The 20,724-nt window shown below is 37.0% G+C and overlaps 1 protein-coding gene across 5 annotated transcripts in view; it reads right to left on the bottom strand.

Annotated features, from left to right (window-relative positions):
• Positions 1-20,724, bottom strand: part of PSD3 (pleckstrin and Sec7 domain containing 3) — a 366,738-nt gene that overhangs the window by 65,259 nt on the left and 280,755 nt on the right. For all 5 annotated transcript variants that reach the window (XM_081046336.1, XM_081046338.1, XM_081046337.1 and 2 more), the window contains one exon: positions 15,319-15,512. In XM_081046336.1, coding sequence (XP_080902462.1) covers positions 15,319-15,512 — 194 coding nt within the window. The remainder of the gene's footprint in view (positions 1-15,318; positions 15,513-20,724) is intronic.

The raw sequence follows: 20,724 nt of genomic DNA, 5'->3' as shown, positions 1-20,724 counted from the left end.
AAGACCCTTACACTAAATCAGTCTTTCTAGAACGGCAGAAAGTACCCTGGACTGGCAGCCAGGAAACTTGGGTTTTATTCACACCATGATGCCCACTGTTTCTCTGATTTTGGACAAGTCACCTAACATCTCTGGTTATAAACCTATAAAATGAACATGCTAAGTGTACCAAAAATACTTTATAATGTTGTTACAATGCTTGTTACATACAGATTATTAGGTCACAGACCCTACCCCTAGAGTGCCCATATAGAGGCAGTTACATTCACCGCCAAGCTTAGTACAACATGATAAGCTGCATACACCAAATGGTAGCATGGCACTAACCTAAGACAATCACAACGGAATTTCAAGTAGGTAAAAAGAGGAGGAAGTCATTAATTCTAATACTGAATAAAATTTGGAAGTCAGAGAAGATTTTAAATGAGGTTTTAGTTTTCAGCAGGACTTTGAAAAGAAAGAAAAAAGAGTTTTCTTTTGTATTTCACCATTTCTACAGTACACTCGTATTTAGACTAAGACACTGAATCAAAATGTGGATCCCGATTATGGAAGTCTCATAACATTGCTAATTACCATCATCCTTTATCAAGGATGACTTCTCTGGACAGAAGTCAACTTAGTATTTTTTATAGAGAACACCTGGTCTGAAATTCTGGTTTCACATGAGTGACCTTGGGCAAATCACTTAGCCTCTCCAAGCTTCATTTCCTTTCTCTGTAAAATAGAAATAAAACAGTGCCCACTTTATAGTTACTCTGAAAATTAGGTGAGTTAATATATGTGAATCCTTTACAAGATATTTTTTTTTAAGTTAAGGATATTGTCTGCTAAAAGAAAATGCATCCAATTTTCATGCTAAAGCACAAAGATTTACTTTTTAAATTTCATTCATATAGTCAGGACTTTTTTCTTTGTTAATTGTCAATATTTTGAGAAGAAAAAACTCCCCAAAATTATTGATGAATTTTTAACAGGAGGGAGGTGCACTTTTTAATCCTTAATTTAAAGGAGGGTGATGTGCAACACTTTTATTAACTTTTTATTATTTCTATTTTGTCCCAGTCTGTCCTGATGTAGGAGAGATCGAACATGAATGCAAACAATAAAAGTAAATAATGGGAGAATGGTCAAAAGCTGACAGAGAACATTTTATTTAAGTAATAAGCTACAACAATGTACAAATTCAACTTATAAACAAATATCTCTCTCCACCTGGCTAGAACGCTTCACTGGCGGCCATTACTAGAAGCATGGGAAGAATTCAAATGACCTGTGCTGAGGTTGGAAAAGAGGGCAGAACATAACAAGAACATATCATCATAAGTTAAGGGTACAGGAAAAAGCGTGCAGGCAGCAAGAAATACAGCAATGACTCTGAATATATATTTTTTCAGGAAAAAGAGAAGTACTAGAGTCATAGAATTTTTTTTAGAATTTTGAGAAATGAACTATACCTCATGTTCTTTCCAGCTAGAATGTTCCTCCCCCAAATATCATCTTGACTTGCCCCTTCATTTCAACTAGGTCTCTGCTCAAATGTCACCTAAACCAGAGGTCTTCTGAATCACTCTATGCAATACAGCACCTGCCCACTTCCTTTCTTCTCTCCTCACCTTGGTTTCATTTTTCTTTGGATCACTTCACATCCATCTGAAATATCACATATTTATTATTGAGCTCCCCCCTATACTCGAATGGAACCTCCAAGCAAGTACTTTATTTGATTTCTTGCTGTGTCCAGAGAGCAGATTAAATACACACACACACACACACACACACACACACACACACACACACACACGAGAAGAAAATCAGATATCTTAAATAGGCATTTAAATAATGTGACTCAACAAATACGAGAGATTTAAAAAAAAAATGTTTTCTCTATTATTTAGATGAAACACATTAGAAAACTCAGGTTGCTTAAAGGGAAGAGGAGGCAGTATAAAATTTTGGTACAGATTATTTCAACAAGATATGAAAATAAGATATCAGTAAAGACCCAGGCTCATAAAGAGCAAATATCGCTTGACAAATTACTATGGTTTTCAAGGGTTAATAAAGAATGAACTTCTGTGGTAAGGGACTTCAAAATTCTAGGAAACAAACATGATGTCATAATTTTTTAAATAGAGGTATAAGTGACATATAATATTATGTTTGTTTCAGGTGTACAACATAAAGATTGGATATTTGTATATCTTGTGAAATAATTACCACAATAAGTCTAGTTAACAGCCGTCACCATACATGGTTGCAAAATATTTTTTCTCGTGATGAGGGCTTTTAAGATCTACTCTCTTAGAAACTTTCAAATATGCAATACAGTATTGTTAATTGTAGTCACTATGCTTGTAATTCTTACAAACTGAAGGAAGGTGGTGGAGAACATGCTGTTTTTAATAACTATCTTAAAAAGTTGGACATAGCAAAACATTACTGAAGTTCAATAGCTTCATTATATGTGAAAGGTATGAACACTGAACTCGAAGAAAATCAAGCATATTAAGGTTTTTACATAATTTCTTGAGGAATTTATAGAGCTGATTATAAAACTTAGAGAGAGGAAAGTGCTAAAATAAAATGTACGGTTGAATTATTACAGTCTGGCTGAGAAGTAAAAGTAACTGCTGAATCAGAGAAGGAGGCTTATCAATGACACCAAATCACCTTTCTTCAACTTCACAAGTACCTTATGGCCAAGAAACATCAGAGTCCACACTACAAATAAGCGATTCAGATAAGCCATTGTAATTATAAAACAGCCCAAGGCCCAGGGGCACCTTTAAAATGCTCCAGGGCGAAAGCTAATGCAGGTCAATAGAAATCACTAGTGACAAGGAAGGGCGGCTGCCAGACAGAATCTGTTCCCCAGGGAATGTGAGAGCAGTCTGACTGCTTTCCCCCAAACTTAGGGGCTTCAGGAGAGACTTCCAGCTCTTCCTTCTGAAATGGGGCTCCTCACTACAAGGCTGTTCATGCACAAGTGCCAGAAAAGAGCACACTGTTGGGAGCTGCGTCTGACGTGGCGCCACTGAACGTTTAACTCCGCTTTTCCAATTCAGGTGGAACTTCTTCCATCTATTTAGACTTCCACCTTTCCCTAAAAGGAGAAGCAGGGGTCCTACTCTGGTATATCTTCTCCCTCCCTATGATAGGGTAGGTAGATAGACGGAAATGAACAGGAGAAGGGAGACCTAGCCCCGGTTAGGAAGCCCCTTGCTGCAGCTCCTACTTGGGTCAAGACCCCTTGCAGCTGCACTCAGTTAGGGCACCAGCACCTTACTAGCGCAGCAGGATTCCAGGTTCACACATACCCCTAAATCAATGGAACCTGTTGTTATATGCCAGAGAGGGAAAAACGACATCCATCCCGTTTATCAGAATGTACACCCTGCTTGTCAAACACATTACAGGCTTCTCAAACACATTACAAGAAGACAATTGGCAGAAACCCTACCTTGAGAACCAAAAGGGAGGACTAGGTACCTTTTAGTAGGCTTCTCAAACACATTACAAAAAGACAATTGGCAGAAACCCTACCTTGAGAACCAAAAGGGAGGACTAGTTACCTTTTAGTAGGCTTCTCAAACACATTACAAAAAGACAATTGGCAGAAACCCTACCTTGAGAACCAAAAGAGAAAAAGAGACAAGGAGGGATGGGGGAGGAGGCAGTTCTATCCATGGGAGTAAAAGCCTTCACACAACGTAAGGAGAAGCCTTGGCCCCTCTTGGGATTGTCTGCTCCACATCGTGGAGTGCATCTGCCTTTACTAATGAACTTCGTACTATCCTAGACTTGCACAGAATGCTGTCTCTCAACTGAATCTTTCACTTGAGAAGACAAGAGCCGAACCCGGTAACACCTTTACTCCTCATCAATGCCAGGGTGCACTGGCACACAGCTGGTGCACCCAAGTGGTTTTTAAAATGCATGAACGACCTATCCAGTTGCAAAGCTGAGGTTCTCAAATCTGTACTATCTAGTGGTAAAATTTTTGGACGTAAATTTCTATCACTGCAGTTATTTCCTTTAGGAAACCAGTATTTTTAATTTCAAATTTTCATCAGATTACTGAAGGATTTGAATCACTGCATTAAATAACCATAATAGAGACATCACGATTTTCTTCTGTCTCCTAAATATTAACAGAACTGAAAATGTAAACAGAACGAGTCAACAGTACCAAGAGAATAATCAGATGCAGTGAAAACTGTGCATTTCTCTTTCAGAAAGAAGTACGTCAGAGGTTCTGAACGCAGATTTTTTGGGTGCTAAAAGATTGCAATTTCTGTTCAACGGGTACTTGTCAAAAGCACTGCTTCTGAGGAGAATGGTGGGTGGCCTCTTCCAAACAACTTTCCTCCCCTGCAGGGAAATGGTGGATTTTAAATGAAAGACATGAGCCATCAAAATGGAACTTAAAAACCTAAAACTATCCTTTTAGTCTAATTGTAGAATTCTGAAATGGCATTTCTCCCATTGAAAACAGATAAAATGCCACCCAAACTAGACTGTCACCAGCCAAGGTACTACTTGAGAACTCCAAGGGCTGCCCTGTCGCTGCTCTTTGACTTCGTGTCAGTAGCTCAAACCGGTTCATTATAGACCCACCACCACAGACACAAAGTAGAAAGGAGGGGGGACCTCAGCCTGGCTTTAAAATAATTGCTTTGCTTCATTTGCACTTAAAGAGTCTTTCTCTAATAGAAGGAGACAACTGTATTCTGGGGGAAAAACGAAAAACAACAAAAAAAGATTCCACTTTTATTATCTCTTAATTATAGTGTCGCTGTTCCCAGTGTTACACAAAAGCAAAGAATTCTGCCTGTGCTGCCATTGTAAACTCTGTTTTCAGTATGTGTGACTCAGCCTAACATCTACTCTCTCAAATTTGACAGGTGGGACCAAATTTTCAAAAGTATGGCTGATGGACAAGTGTGTAAACCCCTCTAAAGTGAGTGAACCTTGCTAACTTTCTCAACAACACTCCTTATATACAGAGTATTTAAAACGAGATTGGAAATAGGATCCAAATTTGGTTCTCGTGCCATTAAAAAGCATCGACTATTTCATTATTTCAAATTAGAAACAAATCTCAGGTGGGTAAAAATCACTGAAGACTCTATACTGGCAATGCAATGTGATTAAAATATTTCAAAATTATTAAAGTGATCTGTCTACACAATTAGCCTCTGATCACTTCTGCCCCACTTCTCCAATCCCATTTTCCAAAAGAAGACACTTTAACATTTGAGCTGTTTCTCTGGGTATTAATTTCCATCATATCCCTAAATAAAGTACTGTATTAGTAGATTGTAAGATGCTGTATTGATTTTCTGCTGAGAAATGAGGATGTAGCAAATTTAACCACTCTATTCCATCTTCCCAATATGTTTGCTTGGCTTTTTATTTGTATTTCTACTGGTTACTTCAGTAGTTTTAAAGAACATGCTAAGAACATTATTTTCTGTTTCCACTGTAAGGCAGTCTCTTTTCACTTCCTCTCTGTAAGAGTAGCATAAAGCTCTCTCCCTGCTTTCCTTTGGCTCTCTTCTCTACTTTTACCTCCCAACTTCTTTCATTTGTATTCTTTCCGGATCAAGGTGGACAATATTTACATTCTACTGTGTAACTATAATTATTAAGTCTTTCACATTTCTAAATATGAAAACCAACCAAAATTCTACTAGTATGGTGAAGTTTTAAAATAGTATTACACTATAGTGATGGTGATTAATTTTTGTTTTTTGGGTTTTCTAACTGTTATTTTTCTTGCACAGATTTGAAAAAAATTCTCAGCTTTCTAAATTTCTTATGCAATCAGGTGTTCTATCAAGTTTCAAAAAATTTATTATGAAACATTACGATATCCAGAGGTTATCAATAAAGTAAACGTATATGTACCGTCATCTAATTTAGTGAATGATTTCTATATGTGAATGTATTCCTACTAAGAAGTTTTGTATGCTTTAGAAAACTGTAAGCACACATTCTTCTGCAAGTTGAGTATTTCATTGAATATTATGTTTGTGAGAGTCATCCACATTGATATGGAACCCTAGTTCCTTGCTTTTCACTGTTACATAGTTTCCTATTATATGAATATAAAACCCATCTAAAATCTTATTATGAGCCATTTAGGCTGTTTTATTTTCAGCTGTTCTAATGTTGCTATGAACATTCTGCCTCTTGTAAAACTGCAAGAGTTTCTGTAGACATGTACCTGGAATAGGATTAACTGAGACACAGTGTAAATATTTTCAACTTCACTGATTATTGCCAACTCTCTTCCAAAGTTGTGATATTATGGATATATTCACAGGGTTGAGGGTGCTCATTGCTCTAAATCCTTGCCAACATTTGGTATTATCATTCTTTCAAATTCTGGCCAATGTTGACATGTGGGATATGATTATCTCATTGTGTGTTTAAATTGAATATCCTTGATTATTGGTGAGGTTGAGTATCTTTTCATACAATGATTGATCATCTCAATTTCTTTTTCTGTGAATGGTCTGTTGAAATTATTGGCCATTTTTCTACTGAGATGTCTTTTCTAATTAAGATTTCTTTTTTATGTATTATGAATATTAATCCTTTATTGGTAATATGCTATGAGTATCTTCTCCCAATCTATGAATTGTCTTTTAACTTTTTAAGAGGAGTGTAATAGAAAAAAATCTTTACTTCTAATGTAATCTTATGTATCAATATATTCGTTTATTGGTTTTTTTTCTAAATTTGGAGAAATCTTTCTCTACCTACAGATCATCATGACATTGTTCCACATTTTCTTCTAAAGTTTTCAGATTTTGCTCCTCATTTTTTTTTTACCTTTAACCTACTTGAAACAGATTTTTCTGGTTGGACTGATTTGGGGAATACTCCCCTGCCCATATACTCCATCCACCCACATACCATACACACACTCAAGTACCATTTACTGAAACATTTCTGTTGTCCCTAATTATCTGAATTACTTCCTATGTTATATATCAAGTTATGATAAACATTAAACACTGCTGCTTGTGGGCTCTTTTTTTCTAATCCACTGTCCTATTGATGTCTTGTCATCGGGGAGAACGTCAGCCTGCTTGCTCCCAATGGCACTTCTTCCACTCAATTTTGTGGTACCTGAGCTAACAGGTTGTATGTATTTAAAAATTTGTACTGTGGATTCTAGATTGTAATTACTCTCTATGTAGTACTCCTAATGTAAGCTCCTTAGAGGAGAGAGGCTATGTTTAATTAAGTCTTTGTACAGATATAGTCTTAGGTACTGGGTGAGTGCTTACTTAATTCATGCAGGAAAAAATTTATTACTTGCACCTCAGCTGATAGGCTGTGGTAATAAAAACTAGACAAGCACTTGTTTTCTTGCCACATTGATATCACTAAAATACAAATATAGCACTACGTATGGTCTTGTCCATTTGTTTGCCCCCATCTCTTGCATGCTATGTCAACCTAAATGGCGTGTGCGGGTGTGTGTCACAATTTCAAAAGACTCTGGGGCTAGAAAAGTATCAATTAGTGTGTGAGAACACCTGGTATGACACTATAGGGAGTTGTGGAAACTATGGTCAACAGAAAATGCCTAATTAAATCCATGCAATTCAATTTACAAAAAAGCACTGTGTTGGCCAAGTAAAAGAAATGTTCAGTTTTTTAAGAACTGCAACATTGAATTCTCTGTTATTTAAGTCACATATTTCCATATCTTTAAGTTTATTTTCTGGAGACTTTTCATTTTCTTTCTGAGCTGTGGAATACTATTTGGCAGTAAGAAAAGATGAAATAATACCATTTGTGACAACATGGATGGATATTGAGAGTATAATGCTAAGTGAAATAAGTCAGACAGAGAAAGTAGACAACCATATGATTTCACTGACATGTGGTGTATAAACCAAAAACAACAAAAGAACAAGACAAGCAAATGAGAAACAAAAACTCACAGACACAGACAATAGTTTAGTGGTTACCAGAGGGTAAGGGGGGAGAGGAGTGGTAGATGAGGGTAAGGGGGATCAAATATATGGTGATGGAAGGAGAACTGACTCTGGGTGGTGAACACACAATGGGATTTATAGATGATGTAATACAGAATTGTATATCTGAAATTTATGTAACTTTACTAACAACTGTCACCCCAATAAACTTTAATTAAAAAAAAAAAAAGAAAAAATGTTCAGGCCTCACTGGCCCTAATTTGAGACCTCTAGTCATCTCAACACATGATACATAGTGACAGACTGTCCTGACCACACACAAAATGCATAATGTAAATGTTTTCTAGGCATAAATTTTCTCACGGGCATTGGTTTGAACGATATGCTACAATTAGTTTGCGATAATCAGATTTTAGCCCCACCAGATGTCCTGTTAGTCTATACTGCAGCCTTGGCGAGGATGTTGACGAGCAATGTCTTCCTCAGTAAGCAGCAATGCCTGGGCCTGCTTCGGAGGGCGGTGATTAAAGGAGTCAGTGCAGGAAGTGTTAGGATACAACTCTACTACTGAGGAATCGCCTCTCACTGGTTTTTTTTTTTTTTATTGTTTTTGGAAAATTGTTTTATTTTATTTTATTAGTTTCAGGTGTACAAGACAAGGTAATACTTAGACGTTCATCATTTATATCCCTCACACTGTGAACCCCCCTCCCCCCATCCACTATCCCTCCGACCTCACACCGAGCCATCACATTATATATATATAAAATTATAAATTGGCATTCATTAATGTTTAGCGTCTGGTGTACAATGCCATGATCATCGCCTCTCACTGTTTAATCATCATCCAGAACATTCATATTTTGAGCACCTTGTTTCCCATCACTTTATTGATTTTCACAAGTATCTTACATCAGATTTGTAAAACTCGGAGCTTATACTGAATTTTTAAGAAAAATTCTACCTGACAAAGTCCAGAAAACGCATTTTGTTTTCCATGTGTGACTGTTCAAAGCCTTCCTTTAATGTCAGATTTAATGGGTCTGGTAAACACATATACTTTGATGAGAGATGCAATGTTTGCTTTTAATCATGATTTGTTTCCTGGAGTAGACTTTCGGAGCTGAGCACATCTTTAGAAACGCTAAGTAAATAAAATGAAACAAATAAAACCTCCAAGGTTTTTGAAATGTTTATGTGAGCAATGACGGATGCAATCTGACAAACTGAGTCTAGAATAAAAGATACCAAATATTAAGTCCGACAAGTGGTCATGTAGAGATAAGTTAATCAGGGTTTTAATCTCTCCATAGAGCTTTGACCCAAATATTCACTTATTAAAAACGTTTAGTAATAATATGTCATCAGAGGACCGGGGCATGTTTACTTATATGTACAAAGGCAATATAGCTCTAGCTATACTGAACATGATGAATCCGAATAAATGTCTGTAGACTTAGCAGGATAAATGTGCCCCAAAGGTATCATTACATAGACTTCTCAAAAATGACCTAGAGCTCCTGTTCCAGGAAAGCTCCACTATTTTTATTTATATATATATTTTTTAACATATTGGAAATGCTTATAGTGACCTCAAGAGAAAGGCAGATGCATTCAGAAGCAGTTCAGACATTCTGGTACATTCCCAAGAAGCAGCAGCAGTCTAACATTGAAATAAATCAGTTCAACCAGATAGGATTCAAAGTCCAAAAAATTGGGGTGGGGGAAGCAAGGAGAAGATTAGCTAGGAAGGAAACAAATTCCTTTCTGGTTCTCCAAATACACATCTAAAGAATTTGACTGTACTGAAAGGTGTAGAATTCCTTAAAACTTTCCTAGCTATGTAAATGTTAGGTCTCCTGAGGTCTGAGGCAACTAGAAAGATATTTCTTTACAAATGGGACCAGTAATCAGTTTAGTTCTACATATGCCTTTGAAAGATTAACTGCTAGAAAAACTTCCCTCCTATCACAACTTTGTATTTGTTTAATATATATATATATTAAACAAAAGTTTTCAGACATTGTACAACAGGCAACCTTGGACTGTGACTCCAAAGAGAAAGGAACACACGAGCCCCAGATTACTGCTTGGAGGAAGTGTCTAAAACCCAGTAAAGAAGGGTACCTACACAGAGCTTGGAAGTCATGCTGAGTTGGAGAGCGAAAAAGGGGGGTTGGTGAGGCTAAGATGGCTAGAATGTGCAGAGCAGAAGAGGAAAGGAGAGAGCTACGCAGAGACAACTCTGGAGATCAGCAGAGGAATCCCCATGCCTTAGTTGGAGCATGGTCTGAACACACGTGAAAGCGAATTACTGAATGCACGGGGGATAACCACCAAAAAACAGTGGAATGAACAATTTTAAGAGCTCACAAGGGGCTAGGAATAGTTTAGTGTTCTCATCATACAGAGTGGAAAGACTTCATAACACGAGGGCATTGGATAGAGTCTAGAGAAGAATAATAGTGTTTTGGGAATGGAGTGAAATGAGTCCCAGAATAAAGGCTGCTCTGCATCTACCATAACAAAGGGTAAAGGCAAGCCTCTGAAGGATTCAGTTGATCTACAAGTTACTTATCCGCACAATAGAATAAAATCCAACATTTTTTAGAGAAATGTAAGCCACGAAAAATGTCACAATATCTGGCATTCAAATAAAATGAGTAGGAATGCAAAGAACAAGGAAAGTATGACCTATAGCGAGCAGAAAAATTAATCACTGTAACATCCAGAAAGGACAGAGAGGTTTGAAGAGAAGGATCTTAAAACAGCTATTGTAAATATGATACGTATGCTCAAAGACATTAAGAAAAAGACAAACTTGGTAAGGAGAAATGGAGGATATAAAAGATTCACATTGCAGTTTCAAAGGCAAAAAATACTACATATGAAATAAAAAACACTGAGTAAACTTGACATAGCAATAAAAATTATTAAAATAAAGTATTGAAAATATGAAAAAGGAATTGGAAAAAAATTGAACAGACTCTCAGTGAACCTTTTATGTAATATCAAGTGGTCTAATATACAGCAATATACAGTTGGGTGCTATAGAAATAATGGCTGAAAATTTTCGCCAAATTGGTGAAAAATATAAACCAATGAATACTAGAACTTCAACAAATACCAGACAGGGAAAACATAAAGAAAACCACATGAAGGCACTTCATAATAAAATTCCTGAAAATCAAAGCTAGAGAGAAAAATCTTGAAAGCAGCTGGGATGGGGGGGCGAATCACACTAGATACAGAAGAACAAAGAACGACATCAGACATTTTGTCTGAAACCATGTAGGGCAGGGAACAAGGGAACAACATTTTAAAATTACTGAAAGAAAAAGAAAGCACTGCCAAAGAATTGAACATAAATTCCTAAAATTAAGATGTAGTATATATTTTTTTAAAAAACCAATAAAGCATGAGAACATTTCTCACCAGCAGAAGTTTATGACACAGTATCTTAAAGAAAATGATTCAAGCAGAAAAAAAGATATTAGATGGAAATTTGGAAATGCCAAAAGAGACCCAGTATACCAGAAATGGTCAACATGTATAAAAGTAAAACACACACTTCTGTTTAAAACAAAAATAATAACAATATACTCTGAGTGTTACAACATATACATAATTAAAATGTGTGACAATAGCACAAATGCTAGGAAAAGAGAAAGTGAAGTAACCTGCTATAAGGGTCTCAAACTACATAAGTGGTAAAATTGAAGGTAGACTACAACAAGTCAAAGATTATACTGTAAACACTACAGCAGTCACTAAAATTTTTAAACAAAGAAGCCCAGCTAATACACCAATAATGAGAAAAGACAGAAACACACACAGACATACATCTACAAAATCCCAAACAAGGAAAAGAGGAAAAAAATAAAAGATGGAATGAGTAAAAACAAGCAGCAAGATGGCAGATTTAAAGTCAATTATATCAATAATTACTATAAATGTAAATTGTCACCTGAATAAAAAGCAAGACCCGCCAACATGTTGTATAAAACAACTTTAAAGATCATAGATTAAAATTAAAGAGTGAGAAACAAATTTCTGTACATCATGCAAAAACTGAAAAGAAAGCTGGAGTCACCATATTAACACTAGACAAAGTAGACTTCAAAATAAAGGAATATGACAAGGAATGAGAAAAGTCATTTCATGACAAAGGGATTTCATCAAGTGGATATAACATGCATAGCTGGCAGGAAGGCAACATGGTGTAACTACTTTGGAAAATGGTATAGCTAGTTTGGACGTTTCTTATAAACGTATACTTAGCATGCATCCCAGCAATTCCTTACTCCTAGGTAATTTCTGAAAACATACACACTTGTGTGTGACTGTCCCAAGCATATTTATTTGTAACAGCCAAAAAATGGAAACCACCCAAATACCCAGCGGGTGAAGGTGTAGAAACTGTGTCATAGCCAGACAATGGAATGAATATACTACTCAGCAATAAAAGAGACAAACTACAACTTCACACAGCACTCAACAACATGGATGAATCTGCAAGTAACACTACTATGTGAAAGAAGTCAGCACCAAACAATATCTGTAATTACTGTAATTCTAGAAAAGGTAAAAGTATAGTGCCCAAGGACAGATAAGTGGATGCCATGGGCTGGGAGTAAAGGAGGAAAAATTAACTGGAAAGTACAAGGGAACTTTTTCAGGTAATGGAAATGTTGTGGGGTTCTCCTAAAGAACTTGGAAATCTTAATTGTGATAGTGGTTACACAACAGCATACATTTTTCAAAATTCAAACTATATACTTCAAATTGGTAAGTTTTGGTGTAGGTCAATTATCACTAGAAATTATGCACTTTCCTGTATTGGAAAAGGAGAATTATTGTCCACACTAAAGTGATTTGAAAAACCATGGAAAGTTGGAATGAGAGTATCCAGGAAGAGCCTGAGGAATTAAAGGCAGCTGAAACTGCAAGACTCCTCCCAAAACCCCTCTCAAAGGCAGAGGTGAAAAAGCCCCCAGGGATAAAGCAACAGGCAGGAAGGAAACGTAGAGACTGGGGTCCAATTAGCCCTGGATTACTTGATTTTCTCCCTTCTATTTTTGTGTTCTGAGCCAGGAGCAGAAACAGAGACAGAAGCAGAGGCACATAACAGGCAGAACTTCCTACGTTGCTGAAAAAGACAAAAGCCTCGTGATACTTAAAACTGTCCTAATTAACCAGAAGTTCTCAGAGTTAGCTAAGACTTTAATAAGGACTTTTATTGGCAGGAACACCTCCAGCCTGGTACAATAGATCTCTGAGGGCTCAACTGCTATGCAACTCCCAAGTTTTGGACCTATGTTCGTATGCAGTGGGCTAAGGGTACAGATTTTCCAGCAGGGGAATTCTCTCCAATAATCCTCGCAGGGGGCCCAGGAAAACGTGGACAAAGAAAATTTAATCAATAGGCTGAATCTGGGGACATGTTGGAATAAGTTAACCAAGTATGTCAATCGTTGCTAGGGAAGTGAATCCATGAAAAGATGCTCAAGTGGGCTAACTCTTATCCTGGTCCAGCAGGATGTTGCAACATTCACTGAATCTTGGATAGCTGTTTTGCTTCCTTTTTTTTTTTTTTTTGCTTTTTCTTGAACTGCATTTTAAACTACAGTTATTCTGGGTGTTTTCTGCCTCTAGTACTTCATATGAAGTGTGTCATATATTTCTGTCTATTTCATTTAGCTTACAGAGCGAGGCTACATCCCCACCTGAGGAGAATGGACACCAACTGGCAAATTTTAGCACTGGAGATGGGAGCCACAGCTAGACACGGCATGTGGGGCAGAGATGAGGATATCTGTCGTTATAAATGAAAGACTGTACTATGTTTGGCAAAAGCATCGTTTAAACTCAATGTGTGGAGAAAGGGTATGTGTGCATGCTGGGAACAAAGAGATGAATGTCTATTGCTTTGTCCACTAAGAATTCTCTTTTTTCTGAGAACTGTATCTTATTCCTTCTTGAGGGAACTTTCCTCTTGACTTTGCAACCCAGTGGGGGCTGTCAATCACAGTATTCTATTCCCTTAGTCACACAAATCTGAGTCCTGCCCCAGAATATACTAACGTGGAAGTTTGGGAAGGAAAAGAATCATTTTTGGTGACAAAACTGAGCATATGCTCTATAGTGCTGCTAATAATCATATATCCAGGCGTGTAAGCGAGTTGTTTTAAAGAAAAAAGCCGACCTGCAAAAATAATGCCGAGACAGTAATGGAGAAAGGATCCTGGTGACTAGCCTTCATCTTCAGCTGTGTCCTTGCCCTTTTCCCTAAGCCACTTGAACTTACTGTCCCTTGCAACTACAAGAGAGCTGACACAATGCTGTCAGAGAAAGTTAAGCAGTGAGGTAGGCGGGTGAATAGGATGTCCAGGAAATGTTGTGGGGTTCTCCTAAAAGAACTTGGAAACCTTAAGAAACTTGCTCAGCGTCATTAAGTCAGTGACAAAGTGACTTGATTATAATGTTTCTCTTCGCTGTAGTCTGACAGAGTATGCGAACACATCGAGAAAAAGTACCCAGCGTAGATGGAAACTATGGTACTTACTGTCCATCCCAGCACTGCATGTTGGTGTGTGCAGGTGGGTAGGGACACCCTAGGGGTATAGCCTACTAATGTTAGCATACATACCAGCTTAGCTTAGCCTGTTCAACGACATCAAGTTGCTATTTCAGTCTCTGCAAAGATTATTCTAAACATGGAAACATACTCCATTCCTCTCAAACTTCAAACATTATTATTTGTCAGTAGATAATCATGTCTCATACTTCACAGAGCTGTCAGATGGGACTCCTTCAATTGCCCAATCCTAATTATACTATGTTTGCCTACGTTGCACCTGTCCATCTTCCACCAAGGCCAATTCTTCCACATGTGCTTGGATCTCAATTCTTTCCATCCGTTTTGGGACTTCACACTATTGATTATTCTATGTGTCATAAGCTCAATCTCTCCCTTACCACAAGAAATGTAAACACCATGAAGACAGAGACCTTGTCTGTCCATTCACTACTATATTTTTGATGCCTAGCACATAGTAGGTACTCAAAATTATTTGTTGAAAGCAAAAATAAATCAATGAATAAAAAGTTGGAAATGAATACTCAGTAAGAAATCTTCCATTTCTGAAGTTCTATAATCTTATGTGGAAAAGATAGGTGCCACGGTGGATTTCTTGAGTTAGGATTAGAGGCTTTATCAAACTGTAATACTACTTCTCTAGAGCAACATGATATATATATTTTTTCATCCTTGACTACTTCAGATAAACTGACATTAAATTTTGAGCCTAAAGATGAAACAAATGAAATAGAAAATAACAAAATAAATGATGCTTACTCTTCTTTCCGTCCATATCTGCATGAATTTTCCGAGCCAAGAATCCACTTTTGTACACAGCAGCATTGGGGTCATGAGGAATGTCCAAGAATGGGTTGGTGGTACTCCCAATACGACTGAGGGTCTTTGGATGTGTTCCATTAGCTTTTTCATCAGTACCTTCTGATGGAGATTTTTTTTTCTCTTCATCATCTCTAAAGGGAGGGAAAACAACACAAAAATTGAGCACCTACCATAATATTCAATAAACAGAGTTACTTGGAGTACTAGGCTATCGTGTTTTCCAATGTTCTTGCAGCCTTGATGACAGCCATGATAATAACAGCTATCATTTACTAAATGTCTCTTGTGTGCCAGATACTAATGATCAGGACAATCTTGTAAGACTGCCATCAGTAGCCTATATTCAGATAAAGAAACAGATTCACAGTTTAAATAAATACTAAAGGTTACAGACCTAGTAATTAACGGAAGAGACAGTGAGGATGTGATTGCAAAATCTCTAAAGCCTCTCCTCTTTCCACCTACTACAGTGCCTTCATGTTTGTCTTCTCTTAAACGAGTGGGAGTTCTTTGGCAGAGATCATGATTTTGACTTTTGATTTTTGATTTCTGCATGGTCTATCATAGTGCCAAGCATACAGAATACAAGACATAATTATAGGTTAAGTCCAATGAATAGTGTTGGGCTCTATCTGCCAAATAACCAGGTTAATCTCTAATATCAAAACCCCAGGCAATGGTACCAAAGGGTTAGGATGGCAGTGCGATACATAGTGTTTCGGCATCAACTTTCCCAACTATCATAAAAGTGGGACACCCTGTCAGCCACTGAGAAAGCCCTGAACTGAAAATCCCCTTTTCTGAGTCTCTCTTCATTCAAGCATTGTGATGCTTGAGACTGTAATGTACATTAAGTATAAGGAGGCAGAAAATGGATGGTTCTGTTCAGTTAATAAAGAGTAGGGAAGAGCAGAAGAAAGATAATAAGCTCGGATGTACTGCTAGAAAACATAGCACCATAAAAAGAGCATTTGTCTTAGCTCCTGTTAACTTCCTGAATTACCTCTGGTTTCATTATTAAACTTTGATTATTAAATCTTTTTATTAACATTTCAACCAAAATAACAAAATATATTTAAAATAAATCACAAAATAACTGCCATTAAAAGTGTTTATTTGGTGATTAGAGAAAAATAGTTTTTTTTCCTCCATTGGTATTTGATAATTGTGAGATATACGAAAATAACACTGGACTCTTAGACATCTGTATTTTGCTTTTACTTTTATTTTAAGATGATTTTAGATTTACAAAGATAGCACATAGGGTTCCCATATGCCCATCATCCAGTTTCCCTGAATGTTAACCATCTTATATAACTATAGCAAAAATTTCAAAACAAAGAAGTGACAGTACAAAATGAATTAAATTTCAGATTTTACCAGGTATTTCCTTCCTTCCCTCCTTCCTGCCTTCCTTCCTCTTTTTCTGTTCTGGGATCCTATCCATGATCTCACAGCACATTCAGCTGTCATGTCTCCTCCAGTCAGTGACAGTTTCTCAAGTCTTTCCTTGTACTTTATGACCTTGACAATTTGAAGAGTACTGGTCAATCATTTTGTGGAATAGCCCCAATTTAGGTTTGTTTGATCTTTTCTCATGATTAGACTGAGGTAACACTTTTTTTTGGCAAGGATACCAGAGGTGATGTACCCTTCTCAGCACATTAGATCAGGGGGCACATGTTTTATTAATCGTGATATTAACCTTGATCACTTGGTTAAGGTGGTGTCTTACAAGTTTCTATACTGTCAAGTTACCATTTTCCTTTCAAATGATTTGGGAGAGATATTTTATGACTGAAAATATCCTCTCTCTCCTTCAACTTCTGACCACAAATTTTAGCATTCATCAGTGGATCTTGCCTATGCTCATTATTATTGTGGTGATTTAATGATGATTTTTTATTTCCCACATTTCTTCTACATTACTAATTGGAATTTTCCTGCAAGTATGGCTATTTTAATTTTTCTTTGGATTATAATCAAACACTATCATTTAATATGTTGCCCAAATTTTTCCAGCTCTGGCCACTGTAAGTTCTATCAAGTAAGCTGGCCACATATGGCTATTGAGAAGTTAAAATGTGGACAGTCCAAATTGAGATGTGCAATAAATGAAAAAATATATACCAGATTTCAAAAGACTTACTGTGTTTCCCCGAAAATAAGACCTAGCCGGACAATTAGCTCTAATGCGTCTTTTGGAGCAAAAATTAATATATAATGCCCAGTATTATATTATATTACATTATATTGTATTGTATAAGACCTAGTCTTATTTTACTATAATTTTTGCTCCAAATGACGCATTAGAGCTGATTGTTTGGCTAGGTCTTATTTTCGGGGAAACATGGTAGTACAAAACAAGGGAAAATATTTCAATGATTTTTATACTGATTATGTATTGAAATGATAATATTCTGGATACACTGGGTTAAATTAAAAAATACATTATAAAATTAATTTCCCGTTTCTTTTTACTTTTATGACATGGCTATTAAAAATTTTTAAATTACATATGCAGCATACATTATTTCTTTTCAACAGGGTTGTTATTAGGAAGGTTTGTATAGTCTATAGCATTTGAATATTGAAATCAAAAGTCAACAATAGGACAACAACAATTGGAGAAATGTTCAATACAGTAAAACCCTGATAATAAGTGAGGGTTGAAAATATTCAATCTCGCAAAACAAGTATTCCTCATATTGTGAAGGTTAATGAAATGACCTTGTCAAGCTCTGATGGTAAAAACCTAACTGGACAGAGACGCAGGTTGGCACAATCTAGTGGTGGCTGTCCTTTGCTATCCATGGGTGTGTGCTGGCTAGGACTTCCAGGACGGAGGCCATATCAGTAATACAACTGTGAGGACCCTCCTCCCTGGAAGCCACTTCCCCCTTACCCCACCCCTCGCCAGTGAACTCCTTTCCTTTACTCCTCCTCTTCTTTCCACATCTGCCCAGTCCCCAGAAGAACTCGTGTCAGGTTCCATTTGAGACATAGAACTGGCAGAGAATAGGAAAACCAATCACCTTATACCTGGCTTCATGTTACTCCTGATTTTATCATTGCAGGATTTTATTGTTTTTATAGATATCATAAATGCCAGTGCCTCCCCACAGGGAGGTTATTTCCACTGTATATAGAAGCAGATATAAATTAATACAGTATTCTGATAAAAATAGTTTTATATATAAAGTTGACTCAGTTCTATAAAAAACAGCCCCATAACCAGGACTTTCCTTGTACACTGAACAACAAAGGCATTTTCAGAATGACAAAACAAAGGATTCTGTGAAAGTAAAATACAGAAGACTCAAGAGAGCTCTCTGTCTTAATTGTGACAAGAGTGACTCATATGAATATTTTATACATTTAAAAAGACTCTTGATAATTTCCTGCTGAGATTCCAGACATCTTAACACCTTCCAACCTATAAAACCCCCTCAGGCATTCCTCGCCCCAATCTGTTCTCTGTGTGTGATTCATTGGGTGGTCTACGCCTCCTACTTCCTGAGGCTGCTCGTTCCGAGAATGACAACAGCTCTGGTTCTGAGTGTGGATGACCTTTCTACTTCTCCATTCTTTCTAAAGGGCAACTGGAAATCCTACATTCTGCCTTACTCATGACAGGTGTTTTATTTTTAAACAAACAAATTAGATAAGGAATCATACAAATCCACTGGAGTCTTACATTTCACTGAAGTTCCACAAAGAATGGAAAACAACTGCTTCCTAAAATTTACAAAAGCTGAATATTGTTACACTGACCAGCCACTACACAGATTTTGAAATACCCCCACTTGGCAAGTCGCATTATAGTGGGATTCAGTTCTACCAAAGTTGTTAAGGTAGCACCAAATTCGAAAATTAAGTTACCTTGAAGGGCCTCTGTTATGTGGAATTTAAATACTGAAAATAAACTGGTGGGTTTTTGTGGGGGTGGAGAGGGAGGCGGAATAACAGTTAAAAAAAAAACAACCATTTTCCAGAGCAGAACTATTGAACTATTATTCAAATTGAGAAATCATCACTAAGAATGTGATAATGGGATGGGACAATAAGGATATGTTCTAGTTCGCCAGGTACAGAAACGAAGACGGCACTTGCAGCATTTGCATTTGCATGTACCTTTCCTTTATTTAAAATAAATTTTTTTTAAAAAAATTGAGGGATATTGGGGAACAGGGTGTTTCTCCAGCTCCAAGTCATCCTTCAATCTAGTTGTGGAGGGCACAGCTCACCTCTAAGTGCAGTTGCAGTTTTCAATCTTTAGTTGTAGGGGGTGGAGCCCACCATCCTAGGCAGGAATTGAACTGGCAACCTTGTAGCTGAGAGCTCCGTGCTCTAACCAACTCAGCCATCCGGCCTTTATTTCTTAATTGTAATAAAATATTAACATAAATTTTATCACTTTAAGTATTTTTAAATGGTACAGTTCTGTGGCATTAAGTTACATTCGCATTGTTGTGAAACCAAGACTACCATCCATCTCCAGAATTTATCATCATCCCAAATTGAAATTCTATACCCATTAAACAACAACTTCTCATTCTGCTCCCCTAACCAGTGGCAATCACCATTCCACTTTGTCTCTATGAATGTAACTATGCTAGGTAACTCATTTAAGTGGCATCATACAGTATTTGTCTGTGACTGGCTCATTTCACTTAGCATGATGTCCTAAAGGTTTATCCATGTTGTAGCACGTGGCAGAATTTCCTTCCTGTTTCAGGATGAATAATATTCCACTGTATATATAATTATACCATTTTGTTTATTTAGTCATCCATCAAGGGATACTTGGGTTGCTACCAGCTTTTGGCTACTGTGAATAATGTTGCTATGAAAATGGGTGTACATATATCTCTTTAAGTCCTTGTTTTCAATTCTTTTGGGGATATACCCAGAAGTGGAATTGCTATAACATATGGTAATTAAAAATTTTTTTTGAGGAACCACAATATTGCTTTCCATCATGGCTGCACCAGTTTACATTCCTACTGACAGTGCACAGGATTCCTTTCTCCACATGCTTGTTAACACTTATTTTCTGCTGTTTTGATAGTAGCCATCCTAATGGGTAGAAGATAGTATCTCACTGTGGTTTTGATTTGTATTTCCTTAATGATTACTGATACTGAGCAACTTTTCACATACCCTTTGGCCCTTTGTATATCTTCTGTGGACAAATGTCTATTCAGGTCTTCTGCCCATTTTTAAATTGGATTATAGTCTTGTACCGCTTAACAACAGGGGTAGTTCTGAGGGACTGGGTACTATACTCAGCAGCAGGTGGGGCTATGGATTAGCTTCCCTGCCCTGGTGGGGCAGCAGGAC

Source organism: Rhinolophus hipposideros (genome assembly GCF_964194185.1).
Source record: "Rhinolophus hipposideros genome assembly, chromosome: 4".
In the NCBI taxonomy this organism is placed as follows: Eukaryota; Metazoa; Chordata; class Mammalia; order Chiroptera; family Rhinolophidae; genus Rhinolophus; species Rhinolophus hipposideros.
The sequence above is the reverse complement of the archived record's forward strand: the minus strand, read 5'-3'. Positions and strand labels throughout refer to the sequence as shown.